This window comes from Tripterygium wilfordii, chromosome 15 (assembly GCF_013401445.1).
Source record: "Tripterygium wilfordii isolate XIE 37 chromosome 15, ASM1340144v1, whole genome shotgun sequence".
Lineage (NCBI taxonomy): Eukaryota > Viridiplantae > Streptophyta > Magnoliopsida > Celastrales > Celastraceae > Tripterygium > Tripterygium wilfordii.
This window is the reverse complement of record NC_052246.1, coordinates 13,013,151-13,034,818: the sequence shown is the minus strand read 5'-3', so window position 1 is coordinate 13,034,818 and position 21,668 is coordinate 13,013,151. Positions and strand designations below refer to the sequence as shown.

The following is a 21,668-nucleotide window of genomic DNA, read 5'->3' as shown; positions in this document are numbered from 1 at the left end:
AAATTGGTCATTTGGAAGACAGAAAATTATTTAATAGGCTATCATGAGATAGATATATATATTTCAAAGAAAATTATCCCTAATAGAGAAATTTTTTAAGGATTTTGCAAAAAAGGAGGCTATAATGAGATAGATATTATATTTCAAAGAAAATTGTCCCTTTTTAAAGGTTTTTGCAAAAAAGGAAGCTATAGTGATTAGTGAGAGAGTTTTTTTGAAGCTTTTAGATATCAAATTTAGTTTATTTTATTACTTTTTATTTATTATAAGCTTTTGGTAAACCCTATCGCATTTTTTGTGCAGAAGTCAGAAATCAAATATATCTCAAAAATATCGTCCGTTTATTAGTCACAGACTCACAGTTTCTCCTTGTTTCGACCACCTGTCCGATCTGTTCGTAGACAATCTCCAGAGAGTAAGAGAGATCATCTGCTTCTCTCTCCTCCTCAGGTACAGCCACATATATCCTTTTTACATACGTTGCTTTTGATGTAAGATTTGATTTTTTTTTTCTTTTTCCCTTTGTGGCTGCTTAGAAAATTTGAAGGACGAGAAGTGAAAATTCTTTTAATTCTCTTGATCAGTGAACCGAGGAATGTTCGAATAATTCTGAGAATTTTACGTTTTGTGTTATCTAACTTGATCCTTTCAAAGAAACGGCTTTAGATTCAATTAGTTTAGCAAAAATTCCAACTCGCTTTTGATTTTGATCTTTGATTCAGTGTGGGTTGGGATCGGAAGAGAGAGGCGATATCGGGGCTTTTTTTTTCGTCAGCTCGGTGGCAACATATCTGATTTTTTGTTGAATTATTTTGAAGGCAGCATCTTTAAAGATGAAGAACTGTGAACGTATTGCGAATTTCGCCCTAGCAGGTATACCTTTCTATATAAGTTGACAATTTTATTGACTGCTGGTAAATGTAAATGCGATTCGTGCTAGAAGAGTTGGTGATCTGTAATCGATGGTTTGGTATTTGCTTTAAGCGTCCTAGTTATCCTTCCTTTCTGGAAAATGGATTAAAGGAATATACCTTGAAAGTGATTCCTTTTGCAAGTTGAATTGATCATTTTCATGTAGTTTGTGTCCTAAAAAAATTGTGTTTGTGGTAGTTCTCTTTTAGGAAGGAAATGATAACTACATTTCATGCTGGCTCATACAATTTGCATGTTCCCCTTCACCTCCACCTTCTATGCTCGTAAAATTTCCAGGATGGATAAGCATACTGACAGTAAGAACAACTTGTGGAGTTAATTCAGGATTCTTGTTAACCATGAAGTAGCCAAACATCATCAATACACATGAATATGAACGTAAAACTTTGAAGAACACAAATTTTGTTATTGCAGACACCAAATATATCATATTTATGTTATGATTAGCATTGGAAATCCTATATAGTTAAAATTAATGTACAATTAAATTCACATGTCTTAATAATGGAATTAAAACTTTATATGTACTGATATCTGGTGATCCTCTTAGTGTTTGAGTTGTGCTCGTACCCTTAAAGCATGTGCAATTAATTAAAATTGTAGAAACATGCCATCTCAATGATGTTGAAACTCCACTTGATACTTGATTTGACTACCTCTTCTGAAATTTGAAATGACCGTGGCACAGTGCAAGAAAAGTGATGGAGCAATTTTGCATGTCAACGTTGGCTTATCTTCCATGTCCGAGAAGCTCAGCAACTTAGCAAGTTTCTAATTCCTTGTACATTTTTTTCGTATGCAGGTTTGACATTGGCTCCACTAATTATGAAAGTAGACCCAAATTTAAATGTCATTTTGACAGCTTGCCTGACTGTATATGTTGGCTGTTACCGATCTGTAAAGCCAACTCCACCTTCAGTAAGTTCGGCAGCCATAAAGATTTTTTATATTACTAATTTTTGATTCCTTGTGCCAGATTCCTGAGAGTTTTATTGTGTAATTGCTCAGGAAACCATGTCTAATGAACACGCCATGCGATTCCCCTTTGTTGGAAGTGCAATGCTGTTATCACTGTTCTTACTCTTCAAGTTTCTGTCAAAAGACTTGGTTAATGCTGTGCTGACGTGTTATTTCTTCGTGCTTGGAATCGTTGCTCTTTCGTATGTTCTTTCCTCTTACATTTCATTTAATGAATTTGAACTATTTTGACTATGTTTTTTTTTATCTCAAATCTTTTCTGTTTGTATTTGGACAGGGCAACATTATTACCATCTATAAAACGTTTTCTGCCAAAACATTGGAATGATGACGCTATCGTGTGGCGCTTTCCCTATATTCGTGGTATCTGATTTTTTAACCCTGGTTGTCTTAAATTCTCTACATTAATTATCATACAATAGATGTTATATTCTGGTGTAATGACATATCTATGCGATGCTGTGCTACAATTACAGTGGTCCTATTTTAGAGTGGTTGAGGATTGTGAAGTGGCTAACAGTCTTGAATTGATACAGGACTTTTAATTTTTTTTCCTCAAGCTCTATTTATTTATGATTTGCTCTATTTTGGCATATGTTGTACTGGCAATGACTACCCGGATAATGTTTAAAGGTACATAGTGTGTAAAAATCTTAGGAGAATTTATACAGCCATCTTTCATTTGTCAATCTGATTTGGTAGCTTTTGCTTTCATTTCCTTTTCCTTATGTGGGTCTTTGGCACTTTCTGACATGCATTAACTTATCAAACCGTCTCAAGCTGAAAAAGAAAAGGCTTCATGGAATCATCAGATATAATTTCTTCCTTTGCTGCTATCTCATGTTAATCAGAGTTGTTTCCTGAATTTCTTTATTCTGACAGGGAAGAACAGGGAATAGCCATAATTTGAGGTTTAATAGTTGCTACACATTTTTTTGTGCATAAACAATATTGAAATTACTGAAACACTCCATAATGATTCTTGAAGACTTATTCTTAGCACTCCTTGGGAAGATTTCTGCAACTCCAGTTTCATGCTTTTTTAATGAAATTAGTAGGGAAGTTCATGAGCATGCCAGAAATGTTGTTACTGTAGTAGGCAATAATTTGCATGCTGCATCTTGGTTAATGTTGGCTATGGTTTTTATTATGCAAGACGAGTCTTGTGTACATTGTTATAGCACTTTTGGTCCAGATGATTTTTCACTTGAACTAGTTGACGATATCTTGCTTTATCATCAGAATGATAATTTTATTTGCAAATTTCTCACTCAGCTTTGGAGATTGAGTTCACAAGATCTCAGATAATTGCTGCAATCCCTGGAACATTCTTCTGTGCATGGTATGCTTCCCAGAAGCACTGGTTGGCAAACAATACATTAGGCCTAGCTTTCTGTATTCAGGTTTGACTGCATTTCTTGGAACGATTTTTTTGTTTTGATTATGTCCCTTTGTTAACAATCATAACTTTGTTCTAGAGTTTGGTTAGCAGTTGTGTTTTTTGACAATGACTCCGTTACTGTGGTTCTTTGGGAGTCTTTTTTGAAGCTGTCAATTTCCTATTTGCAGATATCCTTTCAAAAATATAATTATTCATTTAACCCTTTGTATTGATGGGTTTTATTTTTTTGCATGCAGGGAATTGAAATGCTTTCTCTTGGATCCTTTAAGACTGGTGCCATTCTATTGGTAAGAAGGTGCTTTGTGGTGCATTTAATTTTGAAGCATTAGACTAGTTGGGATATGTTCATTTTAAGTGTCTAAATCTCTTTAAAAAAGCTTTTTTAGAAACTTCTCTCACTATTTGATAGTATTTAGTTGTACAAACATTAATCAATCATTAAAATAACTTTGCAATAATTGAAATTGAAATGAAATTGTTTTGGACATGAAAGCTGTTGAAGTAAAATGGATTGTGGTGGGTCAATGTCTTTGACTGTATATCCTTGACTTCTTATTATATTTGGTAAACCTTTGAATAAACTTATAAGAGAACCTCCCCGCCAATGGACAACAATGGCCTCTGCCACTGTGGTCCTCAACCATGGATACCTTCATCATCTTGGAGACCTTAACAATGACAATGTAATTATGAGCTAGGGCAATGTGTCATGCGGCCATTTCCATTGCTTCTGTCAGTATTTGCCACAAAATTAATTTTAGATGTATGCCCAAGTTATTTATTTGTTTATCTAGCTCCTGGATCCTCTCAGTCAATGTAGAAAATCGGTAGATACCATCTTTATCGTGAGGTAGGCCAAGCTCTTTTAAGAAGAAAAATAAGTAGATAGCTGTCCTCTCTGTTAGCCTATTCAATTATTGTGAGGAAGTCCCATGCCCATACATGTTATTGCCTTTTTGCTACAGTCTGCGATTTCTTCCTCTATATGATGTTCTATTATTCGCTATTTCAGGCTGGACTTTTTGTATATGATATATTCTGGGTTTTCTTCACTCCAGTGATGGTTAGTGTTGCAAAATCATTTGATGCCCCCATAAAGGTTAGTTCCATTGCATCTATGAATGGATATTTTGTGTCATGTGTGATTTGCTTCTTATGAGAACCACTTCCTCAAATATATAGGCATTTTGTTTTCTGATTGAAGTATACGATCAATATTGTTGCAGCTTCTTTTCCCCACAGCGGATTCTGCTCGACCATATTCCATGCTTGGACTCGGTGACATTGTAATCCCTGGTAAGTTCAATAATACTGCGAGCTGAAATATCTATTGTGCTGATTATCAAGTCTAGATGGTGATTAGCATTCTGTGGAACTGAGTCTTTACCTCGTGTGAATTAGAAAATAGAGGTCTTTTCTTTTCCTTTCCCCTTCTTGTTGGACTAGTTTTTATTCTTTTTTACGTTTTTAATAAACCAAATTGATCTAATCGAGATACCAACAGTGAAGAATATCCTCGGTAATAGCATTGCAGTATCAGTCTGTCATCTTTAGGGATTTGTATATGAACTTAACTACATTGTCATTTGTATGAATCCTTCCACTTCAAAATCCATTGGTATCATTTATATAATGACATTGTTATCTTACTTTTCTTCAATTCATTTCTATGGGGAAAAAAAAAGAGTGATCTGCAGTTTGTAGCTAGCTAGGAAGTCTCTTGTGTTTTGGCGTGTATGCAAGTGCAGAGTTGATTCACTTGTTCTGTATTTTGTTATTCCAGGTATTTTTGTCGCACTTGCTCTGCGCTTTGATGTATCTAGAGGAAAAGAGAGCCAGTATTTTAAGAGTGCTTTTCTGGGGTACACAGCCGGGTTGGTCCTTACAATTGTCGTCATGAACTGGTTTCAAGCTGCACAGGTGAGTACTTCCTTTTTCTTCTTTTATTCTGTTGTAGTCCCATAATGGATATGTGGGCTTCTGCTGTGATGGTTGGATTAATTGAATATTTTGCTGGAGTGGGGCCTGTAAAAATTCGTGTTACCGGGTGATGGGATTATACATCCCCTTTTGTCATTTTCTTACTCGATCTAAGCCTTTGTATTTTTTACCATATTTGACGTAATGATCTTTGTTCTTTTGCTCATATTCGTTCAGCCTGCACTCTTGTATATTGTCCCTTGTGTCGTTGGATTCTTGGCTGCTCATTGCATATGGAATGGCGAAGTAAAACAGGTTTGTCTAACACACGCTATACACTATGTATTTGTTGTCTCTATAGTTAGTATTTGTTGTCACTGGCGGGCCTGTGTTTACTAGAGCTTTTACTATAACAAGTTAGTAGTATGTGCATGTGTTTGTTCGTTGTTTTTTGCTTGATCTGTTGATATGATGAAAGCTTGTCTTCTGTTTGCTTCCTATGTGCTTATGTAGTCCTATTTTGACTGATATGGTGACCTTTTTCTTCATAACCTGCAGTTGTTGGAGTTTGACGAATCAAAAGCAGCTGCATCGTCGTCTGAAGAAGTTAGCGATGCCAAATCTAGTAAGGTGGAATGAGATGGGAAACCCCCCAGATATAAAAACCCATAATTTAGCTAACTTACTGCAATTTGACTTCTCAAAACCCTTCAAAAGCAGATCAATCTTTTTGCTAACTTACTGCAATTTGCACCCTGCTGTAAAAGGTTTTGGAATTTCGCAAGGAATAACCTTCTAGCCACCCTCATCACAATATATTGTTGCCCTGCTTTTTCATTTTTCATTTAAATTTTAAATTTTTTTTCCTGATTGCATGCATATGACTCAATGGTAAATTTTTTTTCCTGATTGGCTGCTTGTATTATTGAACTAAGTTTGTGTGACTTGTTGATTGTCATACTCTGCAAGTTAACATGGTTTTTTATTCTTCGATTTTATTTATATTTTTACAACGGTTACATGCTAGAAGCAACTTGGGGCAATTAGCAAAGTTATTAGCATCGCAAGTTCTGTGTTTATAGTAGAGAGAATGAGATTGGTAGAGGTGAAAGTAGGGCCCAAATATGTTAAAAGTCAACATATAGGTCAAGCAAGTCTCATGTCATACTATTTGGCATAGTAAAAATTTCCATTAAAATGTCATTGTTGTATTCATTTATCCATCCATGTCCTAGCAAAATTCATTTTTCTACGATTGATGGCCCGCAAATTATCGACTTTTCTGCTATTAATGTCTCGCAAATTATCATTGCTGCAGTTGCTCTAGACATGGTCATAGAGTTAGAGCTAGTCTCCAATAGCACACGAATAATGAGTTTAAGGGAAATAGCCTAGTTGGTTAGGTTGTTTGCTCAGAACTTTGAGATCCAGGGTTCTATTCTCACAAGGAGATTTGGGATTTGGGTAGTTTTGGGATTTGGGTAGTTTTTCATCCGTTGTGATGGTTTTCATGTCCTTCTTATATGGCTTAGCGTGTCTATGGTTTGTGGATCTTTGAAAAAAAAATTAACCCGCTTGAGGTGAATATTCACGGGCATGCATACTTGAATAAAAAATATATTTGATTGACGATGGCATAATTGAATAAGCGGTGCGATAAATCATGCATTTCCTACAATTAATTAAGAGTCACATTAGTAGTTCAAACCTTGGCCATCCACTTGTCAAAATAATAATAATATGTTGCGAGAAAAGTGTGGTCATTTTTATTTTTATTTTTTAATTGACAACGAAACTATACAAATTTGTTAATATACCATACAAGTTTGTTAATTTGGAAATCGATATAGGTTAAACTTGGGCCATCAAATTCACGTGTATGAGGTAATTTCCTATTTGACAACATAATAAGTTTGACTAAAGTTCAACGCGTCATCACAAATATATTGTTCATAATAAAAATTGAATTTAAAATCTTTCTAGTGCATACGGTTTTACCCAATGTAGAAGTACACAACACTAACGCATCAACCATCTTTTTGGTGAATCATTATTCCTTAATTGTCCTTGGAGGACAAGGCAACTTATTGAGTACGTCAATTGCAATGTTGAAAGGTTGCTGGTGTATAACAATGAGCTTCTGAACTAACTCACAACTCATTAAAAAAAAATAAGTCATCAAAATTAATTATAAAATTCAAATATTTGGAGTCTTCTCGTGCATGCTAACTGTCATAAATTTGAAAGAAAAATATCATCTTAAATACTATCACGATGCTTGCAAAATTAAAATTCTGAGTTTGGGGGTTGCTCCCCCCCCCCCCCAAAAAAAAATTAATGGGCGCTTGGTATATTAAGCTTCATTCCAAATATAACACTTTAAAGAAAAAAAAACAAAGAATGATATCATAGAAGTTTGTTATTTAAACATTCGATATGAATATAAATTCGGACGATCATGCTTGCATGCATAAAGTTTTTCAACTAACGACAAAGTAAATTAAATCAAAGTTCGGTGTATGGCCATAAAGATATTGTTCCCAATGAAAATCGAGCTCAGAATTTTTCGAGTCCGTATGATTTGGCCTCGGAGAAATTCACTACTACACGTAAAAATCAATTTGAGTGATAAATTCATCCTCACAATCACAAATCTTAAACAAAATTTAGTGAATAAGATTTTATTTGTTGAAGATAAATGCAAGGGCTAAGCAAAATAAATGAAGGGAGGAAAATGAAATGTTAAAAACATAACGGAACGTAATTGCCAATTTAAAGAAATAATTCAACGATTGGGGGAGTAAAGTGTAATATCACAAAGAAGAGGGAGCTTTTTCTATATATTCCGCGTGTGATCAAAGGCGGTCAGGTCCACCTTTCCTTCTGCCTCCTCCAACCCTTCAAAAGTGATTCTCTTACCACTGTTTCAATCTGATCCGTCCCTTCTCTCAAACGGAAATCTAACCGTCCACGTATCTCCTTTTGCGCCCATAAAAACAAACCTAATCCCTTCCACACGCAGACAAACGAAATCAGAGCATTCCAGATCTAAAAAATTTCAAACAAAAATTGAGAGAGATGCGGACTGACAAGGCCACGAGATTAATCAAAGCATCTTGAAACTTAAAATTCTGAGACCGATTGATTGATTTTTGGAGTTTTTGATTTTGAAATCGAGAGTTTCAAACCAATTTTCTTGTTAATTGCTGTGGAGGTTAGGGTTTTTGTGTGTGAACTAATTCGTTTTGTTAGGTTTGTCACGTGCGATGAACGATCAGTCTCAGATCCAAATGATGAACAAGCCGCCGCCGCCTCATCCAGTACAGTCACAGATGTTGAACCAGCAATCTCAAATGATGTCACAGAATCCTCAGGTACTGAATCCGGTTCAGTCGCAGATTTTGAGCCAACCTCAGGCGATGAATCAGCGTCCTCAGATGATGAATCCGGTTCAGTCTCAGATGCTGAACCAGATGGCGCAGTCACAGGCTATGAATCAGCCTATGATGATGAATCGTAGCTACATGCCATGGCCGAAGCAAGACCCCAGCATCAAGTACCAGAATCCGCTGATGAATTCAGGTTTCGTTCCTTCCAAGCCGAGAAGCAACTGGAAGGGCAAGAAGGGAGTCAATGACAAGCGCAAGGAGCAGAGAAGATCAGATAAACCGTTCCCAATTATCCCTAATAATACCTCCAAAAGTGGTCCTGGAGGCGGTGGAGGGTATAAGCCTCCTACTCTTCACGAATTACAATCTCAAAATCGCTTAAAAGCGCGAAAATTCTACCCTAAGAAGAACTTTAATAATAGATTCGCACCTTATGCACCTAGGAACACGACTTCATTTATTATTCGTGCAAAGAAGGCTGGCGGTATTGCAGAGCTAGTTTCACCTTGCCCTGTGACACCGGCAGTGTTGCCCACGCCTATGTTCTCACCGTCTAGGGAGGTTTTAGGGGACATGGCAAAGGAAGAGTGGGGGGTTGATGGTTATGGGTCAATGAAAGGGTTGATCAGGCTGAGGTCTTCACCGGGAAATGAGGATGATGAGGAGGAAGAGGGAGGAGGGTCGAGTGAAAGTGATGTAGAAGAACATGTGGAAGTGGAGAGGAGATTAGACCATGATCTGAGCCGGTTCGAGATGATATACCCAAATTACGTGGGTATGGAGTATCACAATGTGTTGGAGAATAGGGTAGATGATCAGGATTCCCATATAACGCAATTGGAGGAGGAAAATTTGACATTGAAGGAGAGGCTGTATTTGATGGAGAGAGAGATGGGGGAATTAAGGAAGAGATTGCAGGTGTTAGAGAGGCGTGGTCGGGTAGTTGAGGATGTGAACGAGGAGGTGGTTGAAAACTTGTCCGAAGAGGATGAGAGTGAGGGAGGAGGATCAGATGTTGGTGATAATAATGAGGCGTTTATTTATCCTCCTGGGAGTGGGGAAGGACGAAATGTTCATATCGACAAAAAAGAATTTGAAAAAGCTGTTAGGAATGTTGGTATGGAAGAATTTGTACCAGACGAGGTGGATATGAAGGAGGATGCCAGTAAAGATGAAGTAGCAGGAAATGAGTTTAGACCAGTTAAAGTGATTTCGAAGAAGGATGAGGCTGCAGTGGAGAATTCTAAAAAGGATGGAATGGAGGCGGAGAGGGACCAATCAGTTGCAAAATTGGAGCAGCCTAATGCGACAAATGAGATTGTTAAGGATGATGTTATGATTGAAAAAGATGAGAAAAATGGTCAAGAAGCCTGGAATGATTTTGTGGGGGATAAGATGGTTGCAGAGAAGGATGGATAAAGGGATGAGGAACTGTAGAGAAGAGCATTGGTGACGGTGACTGATGTAATCATCCTGCGTTAGTGTAAGTCTCTTCTCTGTAAAGATAATCATTTGACAGCATTTGGCTAATGGTCATCAAGTATGACAACTCAGGATGAATGCGGTCCATGTAAATTTAGTTTAGTTCTCTTGTTCTTTGTCATTTGCTTCTTCGTTTATTGCTTTTTTCTTTTTGTCACTGGTTACAGGGGGGGAAAGAGGAAGAATTGACCATTGTTTTTCCTTTTCTAACCTCATCTTGCCTAACTAGACTTGTAGAAGTGAGCTCTAGGTTTTCAATCCTTTTCTTTTGGGTTGGGTTGGGAGGGGAATGTGTTTGCTCTTTGCAGGTCTAATGGGTGTGCAGGTACAAGGTTCATGGAGCTAAAACATGGGTTCACTTGTTTGCATTTTAGTGCTTTTTAAGTTTGTCATGAACCTCCAAATATGTAAGATAATCGAGGACTATTATGTACTAAGCATTTCTTTTATCTAATCTCATAAGACCTTTTTTTGATAATTGGTATTTGTATTATTATGAATCATATTCATATATGTTACTCTGTACTTGACCTAACTTGGCAAACTTCTGAAATTATCTATTTCTTAATTTATTACTTTATATGTTCCCCCGTGATTACATTTTTCTGCCATCTATTCTGTTGTTGAAAGTTTTCTTTTGGGTGGTTGTTTGATCAAGAGAATCAATGGCTATCTGAACTGGTTCATGGAGTAAGCATGCAGAACTCCTTTCGAGCATCTACACATGTAAGTTTCGAGCTGTTCAACTGTACTTGATGGACAAACTTTTTTGAAATAAGATTGATGTGGTTTTGATCGTGAATTCCAAACTAGCAAAATTATGTAAGATATAGAGACTTTTATTGGCGCCCCAAGAATTTGGCTGGATGGTGTTTATCAATGTCACAAAATTGGTGGAGTCATCATGTCCACGGTAGAAGTTGATCGCTCTTGTAAAATTCCCATTTTATGTGTTTGTGTGGAATTATTATCGCAGCCTCTTCTTTTTTTGGTTTGCAATAGAGATTGGGAGGAAGGATTACAGGAAGTTGCAAGTTACCTGTCAGCAGAGACTGGTTGATGAAGGATGCTTAGGTACGAGGATCTTCATTCTTTATCATTTTTCCTTGAGCTTTCAATTTGTAGTTTTCTTATATTATTGCGGGAGATATTTTTCGGAGAAGGTACCAAGTATTGTTATCAGGAAAGGTTACTCATCTGAATCCAAGAAATAATTGATTAGTGCTTATTGGTGTTTACTGATCTACCTAACTGGTGCTTCAAGTGCTCAACGTCTCTTAAATAGTACATACTAATTATGTTTAATAAACAGAATGTGCTTGTTCTTTACCTTTTCCACCCTTTCTTGCAGTGGTTTAATTAACTGCTACTTCCGTGTCCATGATGAAACTGTGAAGTGTAGGGGGAACAAGAATAAGGAGATTATGTAAGTTATTTTTGAATGGACTAATCTTTGATATTCGTTTCTGCTGGTACCGTCTCTCCCCTTCTGTCATTTCCATGAGATTTTTCCTTATGTATTGGATTTAACTATTTATGGCTCAACAAAACCAGGCCGGTAGTTTTTGTTCTATGGAATGCGGATGCATGGTTGAGATTTTGAAAGAGCTTGGGAAAGGTGTTGTTCTTGTTGGTAATGAGGTATCTGAACATTGAAATGTGCACTTAATTTTCTGTGATTTCAACCTGTTCCCCCTAGCGAGGGTTTCTGAGGATGTTGTGGCGCTATCTTTTTGTTGTGGCCCTAAATATGGGTAGATTAGGATAAATGTGTTCTCTAACCAAGCAAGGGAAGTGTTGGCTTGCTAGATAAGTGGTTCTCCCTGTCTATTGTTAATAGATTTGCTGATCAGTGGTAGGGCTAATATAACGACTTGAACTGAAATTGTGAATAGATAAGCTTCTGTTTGCTTGAAACAAGCTAAGAGCATCCACAATGGGAAGAATTTGAAGTACTTGAGTTGATACTTTCTTGATAAGTTAAGTGCTAGATGTTCACAATGGGTATAATGGAGTGTATTTCAAGTACTTGAAATGTTACTTTTTTGATAAATATAGTGCTACATACACACAATGGGTGAAAAATTACACTTGAAAATTTAGTTGTGGAAAAAGGATACTTGAGAGTTTGGAATATGTATATAGTTGATGAATAGTGAAGAGAGAGGTGATGAATAGTGAAGAGAGAGGTGATGAAAAGAAAGAGAGAGATGATAAAAAGGAAGAAAGAGAAGATGAAAAGAAGAGAGAGATATGAAAAAGAAGAGAGAGATGATAAAAAGGAAGAGAGAGAAAATAGAGAAAGTGAGTATGAAGTGTTGGAATGTATGGAGTGTTGATGAATAATGTATATTGTGGGATTCACTCATCCAATTAAATTGTGCCACGTAGGATAGATGAGAAGAGAGAGAATGATTTTGAAGTGCTGGATATTTGGTGCATCACTGTGGATGCTCTAACAAGTTGTCCTTTAAGGCATCTCTATAGCTTTTAAATGAGATGAGCTTCTGATTGATTGGACACCTATTGCTAGGATACAATTCCGAATGAAGAAAAGAAAGGTAAAAAGGGCGCCTTGCGCATAAGATTCCGTTTCCTCGTGACTTATGACTGATGACAACCTGGGCAGGGTCCAACTTGGAATTAAGTGTTTGTAATTTTAGTAGTCAATATGTCCATAAAGTCTGGAATTTTTTTTTTCGTGAGACGGAAGATTGGAAGGGATGGGCTCAAATGTTGGCCCGAACTTTTGGGTCTAGCTTGGTTCAGCTCAGTAAAAGGTTTAGGCTCATAGTTTTGAAATTGGCCCGTTTTAATTTGGCGCTAGTTGGGTTTTTTTTGTCCAAGTCTTGAAGCCTGGCTTGGTATGACAAGCATGGGCCTGCCCTGCCTGGCCCGAATATTTAAGACGCTTTGTAATTATGCTTGGGCCGGGTCTGGGCCCGAACTGTTGGGCCTAGCTGGCCCTGGCCTAAAAGTTTATGGCCCACTGGCCAATACTGGGCTTCAAAAGTGGCCCATTTTTAGTTTGGGCTGGCCGGTTTTGACATCCAATCGGCCCAGCACGGTCTGGACTGAATTGTTGGCTAGAACTGTTGGGCCTAGCTTGCCCTGGCCTAAAAGGTTAAGGCCTACTGGCCAATACTGGGGCTTCAAAAGTGGCCCATTTCAATTTTGGGCTGGCTGGTTTTGTGACTTTTGTCGTCCAAGTCTAGAAGCTCGGTTCACTTTTGGCCTGGTCCGAATCTTTCAGATATTTTTGAACAAATATTTACATATGGGACGGGCCTGGGCTGAAAAGTTGGGCCGAATTTGCCCTGGTCCGAAATTTTTAGACATGTTTTTAATAAATATTTATGCATGGGCCGGGCTTGAGCTGAAAGGTTGGCTCGAACCATTGGGCCCAGCTCTGCCTTGCCAGAAATTTTCAGACATTTTTAAAGCATATGTAGGCATGGGCCGGGCTTGGGCTGAAAATTTGGTCCGATATGTTAGGCCAGAGATCATCCCTCCTATTATGATGTGAGCTTTCTATCTTTATGCGTTTACGCCACCAGGTGTACGAAGAAGATGAACACTGCCCTTTGGTTGGGACACCTCAGCAGAGTAAAGGGAGGGGAGGGCTTGTCGATCGCGTAACATTTAGGGATGCTATTGAATTACCTAATACGAGTATTCCATTTGCAACATGTTTTGTCAACTCTTCTACTGCACGGTGCAATCGTTTGTTTACAGAACAATTTTAAATACCTGCGAAACTCAAGGAACGAGGAATCAAGCCGTCAACAAGACAATTACTTTTTAGTTAACAAAGAGAAAATTCTGAAAATATTTATGGTTTAAGATGAGTCAAGTTGAGCCCACTTAAGGAAGAACTAGCAGTCAAGAAAAGGGAAAATAAAATAAAATGAAGCCACAGCTCCATCTGCCAATTAAAACTAACATGTTAGGCTTTAGAAACAAAAAACCAGTACTAAAGGGAACTAGTTGTAGGTAGGCATGTACGTAGAAGTTATGCATTGAGATGCCTTTAACGAGAATTGAAGTCGTAAACGAAACTGGGGGGAGAAAATAAATTTCGAATTTCAGTTTTCAGCTTTCAGCCACCCCACAGCTTGGTAGATCAGAGTAATTTTTCAGAGAGACAAGTCGTCATTCAAGAACTTGACGAGTATTGCCAATATAATGTAGCGCAATTCATGTACTTTATCCAAGCTCCAATTATATGTTTTGAAAGTTTTTGCGAATGACCATTTAGCTCCAACCTATGTTTAACATCATCAGCTTTTAGTTCTATAAAACTATAGGCCTTTGGCATTGGTTAAGCAATGCCCAAATTGTTCCACATGTCCAGAAAGACAATAAATTTCGTTAACTTGGCTTTTGCAAATAATTTAACTACTATAACAACTAAACTGTAAAATTTGTATTTCAAGGCTCTTCAACATCAAACAGTAAAATATGTAACAAAGATAAACTTACACAAATGTACCTTTCATGGAGAAATTGAGCCCAACCAAGATGTCAAACTGGAATTTCATTTTCATTTGTCCACTCTTCTTAACAATCTGATTTCATAATGGCAGAAGTATTAGGAAGTAAATTAACCCTGAACAGAAAGAACAAATCGTGGCCTAATAAAGTGGTGCAATATGGACAAAGTATTGGCATTTAACACTTGCCTGCATGCCCATAAGACCATTCCCAGCATTCTCTAACCAACTATCTGTCTATCTGTCACTGTCTGCGATGCATAAATGGTGAGTTTGGCTTGTTGAATAAAAGAATATACGTAACTATGTGAAAATAAAAGGAACAATCGATCAAGGTTAGAAGAAGAAGAAGCGGTGAAGTTGCATAATCAAGGAGCACCTAAAGCAGACTCAGAGTGGTGGATAATTGGACCTTCTAGAACAACCAAAAGTTAAGGAATTTGAGTCGAGAAAAAACAGCACGATCCATAGCACAAAGTAGACAAAACAAGACTTTGAATGATAAGGTCTCCAACAATATGACTGCTCTATGGATTCTCATTTCTCAACTTGAACGATTTTCTTTCAGTCTCCTTCCATGCCGTTATAGCCATATTCCTGCACCAGACTGCGCTTAATAGGATCTTTGGAGTGTTTTTCGTGGAATAGGTTCAACAAATTAAGTCTTCTGATGACGTGATTCAGGAATGTACTTTTAAGCCTCTAAACTAAACACCCTTCTGTTTATCCTTTTCTTTTTTGGGTCATCTTTCCAATCATTTACTTCTGTATTAAGTGCTCAAACTTGTGTATTTAATGAACTCTGCTTTCTCTGACCAACTATTGCTGCTACCAGTAGCTACCTAGTGTCAATTATTGTATTATACTCCAAGCTATACAATTGGCCTTCATCCTTTCACTCTTAAGATTCAGAGCAAACAATTCTCACTCCAAATTCAAAAGAAATCGGGTTGCATTTAGTTTCAAATGGCGCACCATTGATTTCGAGAATCATAGCCATTTGGAAGGTAATAGTAGTAGATGCAGAACCAAGAATTGGAGGAACTTCTGTTTCTTCACATAAATGAGACAAGTTATTCTATTATGACAGTAAAAGCACCTGTGAACTCGACATCATTTGCCACTCTCCCTTCAGAAGTTCGAGATCATCTTCGGTTTTATTCTGATTTGAGGAGATAAACTCATCAATTGCCTGAAAAGGTTATGGCAGGAAAGATATTAGTCAGGCAACTATTCCAGTAACATAGTAACATTTACTTCCAAATTAATTTCATTCGTTAACTGATAATTTTACCTCTAAAACTCCTGTTCCAGTTGAAATTGCAAATAAAAGCTTTTGCCTAGGTTTGGTTTGCTTTTGCAGGACAAATGTAGTGCCCTGCGCTAAAGAGACGTAGCTAGTTGTCTTTAGTAGATCAAACTAAAGGAGAATATGTTCAAACGTATATCAAAGTGCTTCTATGTTCCATTCAGACAAAAATACGAGCATCATGGAACAGCAGAAGTGCAAAGTTAGTTAGTAACCCTAAAGGAAATACAGAGCCTATTACCTTGTTTCCTCTCGAACTTTGCAGGTTTCCAGAGGAGGACAAATATACCATCTAACCAACCTTTTGCTTCATCACCAAGAAGCCTAAATGGCACTGGATAAGGAAGCTTTTGCAAATTGGATAAGAATTCGTTTACCGTCTTTAATTGATGCTGCTGCCTCTACAACGCATAAATGAGAGAGAAAATATCTATAATCAAAATTTATGAGTTCTGAGAAGAAAAGGCCATGATATCCTTCGCACTATAGAAAAGTTACCAAAAATAACGGCCTTGCATTTTCAGTTGTAATATTAGATGAGGAAGTCATACCTCCATTTTCAGCTTGCCTATTGCATCGGAGAATCTTACAATATTGGAGGCGTGGATCATTTGTCCAAAGATAGACGTCTTAAAAAACACTGAAGAAGTCAACTCCGACAAATGTTCTTTACAATTATATCCAAATGATAGACGCAACTGTTATTAAAAAAGAAGAGCATTATTTGGGAGGGACCTTTATAACCTACGTCATATCATTTTAGCTATGTCAAACTATGGACCTTCTTATTTTGCATGTGCAAGCAACAATGGAAACATTCTCTTTACAATCTGGAGGTAGACTGCAGACATGTTATTCCTTAACACGACTCACACAAAAGCAGCTTACTACCTCTAATAAGTTTGTTATTTCTCAACAAATTGATTGATTGAAAGAGCAATAAAAAAGGCTTAGAAAATCATCAACATACAAAAATAACAATCCTTACTCAAGTAAAACCTATTCTAACTTTCCCTTCCAAAATCAAAAGAGGTAGGTTTTGCTCAGATGATTCTGTACTTTCAACAAGCAGGTGCTGGCCGTATATTTGAAGTCATTAATGGAGCCATACAAACACTGAAGATGTATGCATCAGTCAAATTGCCATATATATAAAGCAGAGAATAACATCCAAACCTGAATCGAAGATGCTGTTCCTGGTCTGGTAATAAACATCAGTTTCCAGCGACCTTCAATCAAACTAGAGTCCGTCTGCAGTCTGCATAATACCGAAACACTCAAGTCGCATCTCATGACAAAACTCAAGAACAAAAGAGCCATAAAAAATTTCACCAAAAATAGTCACTCACTGGATCAGGTACGCCTCCTAATCCTTCTAGAACTTTCACCGCCAGCTTCACATCCTGCAACAACCCTAATTTTTCAAATTAAACAATCACTGAAAGTTCAAATACCTTCAACTCAATCAATCGACAAAAAACGTAACCTACATTGAGCTGGCGAGGAGAAGCGGATCGGCCACAACCTTGGATCCCGATCGCGATGAGCTGGTTCTCTGCGTCAGAGAATGAGGTCTCCTGCAGTTGTTCATCGACCAAATAGGATTGACAGATCTGAATACGTATTTGGTTTCGATAGCTTTTGAAGGATCTGTGGGATCTGAGACCAACAAGAGGTTTGGGCTTGAGTGATGGAGATGATGTGTGTGATGAATTGAATTGGAGTCCCGGATTTGTTGCACAAAATTTCAGTGCCATTGTTGGAGAAGGATTGCATTTGGCGCCATACATATCTCAAACGCAAATTAGAATCCAAATCCAAATGTACCCCAAAATAAAAATCACAAGTCACGAATAATAATGGGCCGCGTCAGGTAATGGGCTAGCTCGAATGCGCGGCCTTAGCCAACTCGATTGGGCCGCTTCTATTGTCTGTTGTTGTTCTGTTGATTCCAATTCCATAAACAAATGAAAGCAAAATAATTATCAAAATAAAAGAGAAATGAGTAAATGTTAGTTTTGATCACTGACAGATAGACACCGTTACAACTCAGTAACTTATATTTCAAACGTTGCAAATTGATCACTAACTTTACTTAATCACTAGTTGCATGCCCGCGCTTCGCGCGGCATATATTTTGATTGGAAAATAGAGATGTGTGAAAGTTTTTCAATACTTTGTTAACATGAAAAGCAGTAGAGCTTTAATTGTAGAAAATAGAGATGATTGTGAGATGAAGATAAAATATGTACAATACTTGTTTTTTAATTTGCTAAGAAACAAAATTTCTAATAGGGTGTAAGAAATTTGATGCATAAGGAATAAGTATGCTAAGAGTTTATCAATTTTTATTTGCGTCGCTAGTATCTACAAAATGTTATAGGTCACCAAAGACATGTTTATGAGACAATATTTTATGGTTAGTACAACAATCTCTACAAAGTGACATTTAATATCGAGAAGTACAATGTAGCATAAGTAGTATTTTTGAAATGATATTTTTGGAATAAAATTCTTAATATTTTTAGAATAAGATTTTTGAATTTATATTTTTGAAATGTTATGTATGACTGGTAGATTTATGCCTATAATCGCTTTGACCTTCAACAACTCATTGAATTCTACCGTGCTTTCCTGTCACCACTTACATGTTCCAATATCAAATGAGCTGAATTTACTTACACATTAGAACAATATAGCATGAGAAAAGCCTCTCATGTTGTGTATGTTGCAATCCAAACAGACTACTAAACCTGACCAAACTCTAAACATGCACAATACATCAACTAAATACTACAAAAACACACAAAATATATCAAAAACACACAAAATGATAAAAACACACAAAAATTCCCACAAAATGATGGTAATTAATGTCAAAAACACACAAAATGTTTTCAAACTAAATACTACAAATGAATTTCATTAATTGAGTAATATCAAAAGACTCTCATAATTAGCAATACATGACCTTTGAGAAACCAAAACAATATCAAACCACTCATATGAAATATTAAATTCCCATACAATTCAATATAATTTTAATATTATTTGAATACTATTAACTGTATGAGTGTGGTTGTGGGTCTTAAAGTGTATGAATGTGGTTGTGGGTATTAAAGTTCTGTAATATATTTATGTGTGTGGTTGTGGGTCTTAAAGTTTTCTAATATATTTTAAAATTTTATTTTGTCTATGTAGGCTTTTTTGCCGTGAAGCTTGCTTGAGACCATATAAGGATTTATTCAACCTACAAACCAGTGGTGAAGTGCAAGGAACAGGCTGCTCCCCCTTACCATGATAACCAGGTGGAATACGCATGTAAACCTCTTCATGAAGATCCCCATGTAGAAAAGCATTATTCACATCGAGTTGATGTAAATGCCAGCCCTTGATAGCCGCAACAGCCAAGAAAAGTCGAATGGTACTCATCTTAGCAACCGGAGAAAAAGTGTCAAGATAATCCACACCATATTTCTGTGTATAGCCCTTTACAACCAAACGGGCTTTAAATCTTTCAATATTGCCATCGGCCTTGAAAGATTATTTGATTACAATTCAATATAATTTTAAAATTATTTGAATACTATTAACTGTATTAGTGTGGTTGTGGGTCTTAAAGTGTATGAATGTGGTTGTGGGTATTAAAGTTCTGTAATATATTTATGTGTGTGGTTGTGGGTCTTAAAGTTTTCTAATATATTTTAAAATTTTATTTTGTCTATATAGGCTTTTTGTAAAGACGTCCACGTGGCACCATGAATTAAGGAGAAGCCTTGTGGATCCTCAGTTATATATATATAGATTGATTCCAAGGTCGGATTTTGTTGAGTTGCGGTCAATCAACCTGTTGATAGGGACGAAACGGACGAAACCATGGCTTAATATGAGGGGTATAAATTAGAAATTCAGGGGGTCTTTTATGTAAATTACTATATAAGGATATATTAATAAATTAAAATAATTGTATTTCCTTTCTTTTTTATCTATCCAAAAAAGTATTTTAACTTCCATTTTCTTCTCTCCCTTCTCTCCCCTCCCTTCCCTTCCACCCTACCCCAAATCTCTCAATCCAAACACACTACAAAAATACAGCACTAATTATAATGGGCTTGTTTGGGAATGCTGTGAGGTGCTGTGAGGTGTGGTGTGGTGCTGTGAGTTATAAAACTGTGGTGCTGTGAGGTGAGTTGGAACGCAAAAAGCTGTTTGGCGCATCACTTTTAAAACTGTGGTGCGGTGCGGTGTGGTGCTGTGAGGTGCGTTTGGCGTATCTAAATTACGGTTATATTAGATGACTAATAATATTAATATAAAATAACTTAATGTTTATATTGTACATTAATCTAAAATAAAATAATTGACCTAATTTGATTACGTAGGACAATTCAACATACATTGTAAGCGTTTGGGAGTGCTGTGAGGTGTGGTGAGGTGCTGTGAGGTAAAAAGCTGTGGTGCTGTGAGGTGAGTTGGAACGCAAAAGCTGTTTGGCGTGTCACAAAAAACTGTGGTGCTGTGAGGTGTGTTGCAACTGAACGCAGTGCAAACGCACTGCCAAACACCCACAATATTTTCTTTAGTGACTTTGCTAATTTTGTGATCAAAATTGTTAGAAATCCAAGTTCAAATATATCAATAAATATTATACACTTCGGGCCATTGGTCCTGTACAGACTTATTCTCTTGTACCTCTTGTAGAACTTAGGCTCATAAAATGTGTTCGTTTTTATGAGAGGTGTTTGGAATTTGCTTATATATTAATTAGATGTTTGATTATAAATCTTTAAGAAAAAAAAGAGAGAATATAAACCCTCTTACCGAGTCGGCTGGAGAGATTCGGAAGAATTGCAGAGCAATCAATTCACAAATTGTGGGAACTTCTCGTGTACAGAAAAAAGAAGTTTGATGTGTGTATTAATGTAATACTGTTCTATGGCCTAAGATTATATGTTTTGTAATTTTGTTTTTGTTTAACCTTTAGATAATATAAATTTTATTTAGGAATATGTACTAATTCATGTCATTTTCTATTAATTTTACATTCTCTTGAAAAGTCTCTTAATATTTATGACTTTGTTAATATCCATTTAAGTCGAACACAACTAGCTAGCGACTCTCCTATTCCAATCATATATTTAAACCATTGTTGACAAAATAACCCATTGAATTTGCTAACTACTCAGAGGATCATAGACATGCATTTATCATTTTTATCGATTAATGTCAATATAGATAAGTATTATACTTCAATGTATACCTTCATTAGTGGTGGAATACGAAATTGTGGCAATTTGAAAGCGTATTGTTACAATCAATCCCTATTAAGTTTTTAATTGTCAAGATCATTAAAATTGATGCTAAGTGCATCTCTCTCAAATTAAGCCCCATATGGGATAAATTAGGCCTAGCAAGTTGCAATAGAATTAATTGATTGTGAGTAGTTAGACGAAATCGCTGATTAGGTTTACTTCCTAGTGATAGGGACCCCAGCAGCTTGTGTATATCTCAGTTATCCCAACAGTTGGTATCCTAATTATTCTTACTGAGTTATATGCACATAATTTCATGTGCATAATATGAGAAATGCGGAGCTTATGAATTAACTTGGATCATATGCATCCAACTTAGCAGCTGGGATACCAAAGGTTGGGATCTTTATCATTTTCGTTTACTTCAACTCTCTTCATAACAATGAAAAGTGAAATTAAATTAAGTAAAAACTGTTCAAGTGCAAAAAAATTTATTCCTAAACACGATAA

At 36.6% G+C, this 21,668-nt stretch overlaps 3 protein-coding genes across 13 annotated transcripts; 2 read left to right on the top strand and 1 right to left on the bottom strand.

The window, feature by feature from the left end:
- Window positions 1-303: 303 nt before the first annotated feature.
- LOC120016021 (signal peptide peptidase-like) lies at window positions 304-6,191 on the top strand. 4 transcript variants are annotated; one of them, XM_038868581.1, is made up of 12 exons: window positions 304-450; window positions 819-873; window positions 1,736-1,851; window positions 1,942-2,093; window positions 2,189-2,274; window positions 3,187-3,314; window positions 3,550-3,600; window positions 4,326-4,412; window positions 4,540-4,609; window positions 5,097-5,233; window positions 5,471-5,548; window positions 5,792-6,191. In XM_038868581.1, the coding sequence occupies exons 2-12, from the start codon at window positions 834-836 to the stop codon at window positions 5,870-5,872; spliced, it is 1,026 nt and encodes a 341-aa protein (XP_038724509.1). In that variant the 5' UTR covers window positions 304-450; window positions 819-833; the 3' UTR covers window positions 5,873-6,191. The 4 variants fall into 4 exon arrangements, with proteins under 4 accessions (XP_038724509.1, XP_038724508.1, XP_038724510.1 ...); XM_038868580.1 differs by having other exon boundaries at window positions 723-873; XM_038868582.1 differs by having other exon boundaries at window positions 305-450; window positions 823-873.
- A 1,924-nt stretch (window positions 6,192-8,115) lies between these two features.
- Window positions 8,116-11,820, top strand: LOC120016652. 6 transcript variants are annotated; one of them, XM_038869527.1, is made up of 5 exons: window positions 8,116-10,105; window positions 10,763-10,830; window positions 10,932-11,017; window positions 11,107-11,178; window positions 11,456-11,820. In XM_038869527.1, the coding sequence occupies exon 1, from the start codon at window positions 8,500-8,502 to the stop codon at window positions 10,039-10,041; it is 1,542 nt and encodes a 513-aa protein (XP_038725455.1). In that variant the 5' UTR covers window positions 8,116-8,499; the 3' UTR covers window positions 10,042-10,105; window positions 10,763-10,830; window positions 10,932-11,017; window positions 11,107-11,178; window positions 11,456-11,820. The 6 variants fall into 6 exon arrangements, with proteins under 6 accessions (XP_038725455.1, XP_038725454.1, XP_038725453.1 ...); XM_038869526.1 differs by having other exon boundaries at window positions 10,918-11,017; XM_038869525.1 differs by having other exon boundaries at window positions 10,932-11,178.
- A 2,839-nt stretch (window positions 11,821-14,659) lies between these two features.
- Window positions 14,660-17,842, bottom strand: LOC120016490 (probable plastid-lipid-associated protein 12, chloroplastic). Of its 3 annotated transcripts, none has more exons than XM_038869290.1 (8): window positions 17,397-17,842; window positions 17,256-17,320; window positions 17,083-17,164; window positions 16,458-16,604; window positions 16,148-16,307; window positions 15,892-15,980; window positions 15,697-15,789; window positions 14,660-14,848 (listed from the first exon to the last, which is right to left on the bottom strand). In XM_038869290.1, exons 3-8 carry the CDS (start codon window positions 17,119-17,121, stop codon window positions 14,819-14,821), a joined length of 558 nt encoding a protein of 185 aa, XP_038725218.1. In that variant the 5' UTR covers window positions 17,122-17,164; window positions 17,256-17,320; window positions 17,397-17,842; the 3' UTR covers window positions 14,660-14,818. The 3 variants fall into 3 exon arrangements, with proteins under 3 accessions (XP_038725218.1, XP_038725217.1, XP_038725219.1); XM_038869289.1 differs by having other exon boundaries at window positions 17,256-17,309; XM_038869291.1 differs by having other exon boundaries at window positions 14,660-14,844; window positions 17,256-17,309.
- Between the last annotated feature and the right edge of the window lie 3,826 nt (window positions 17,843-21,668).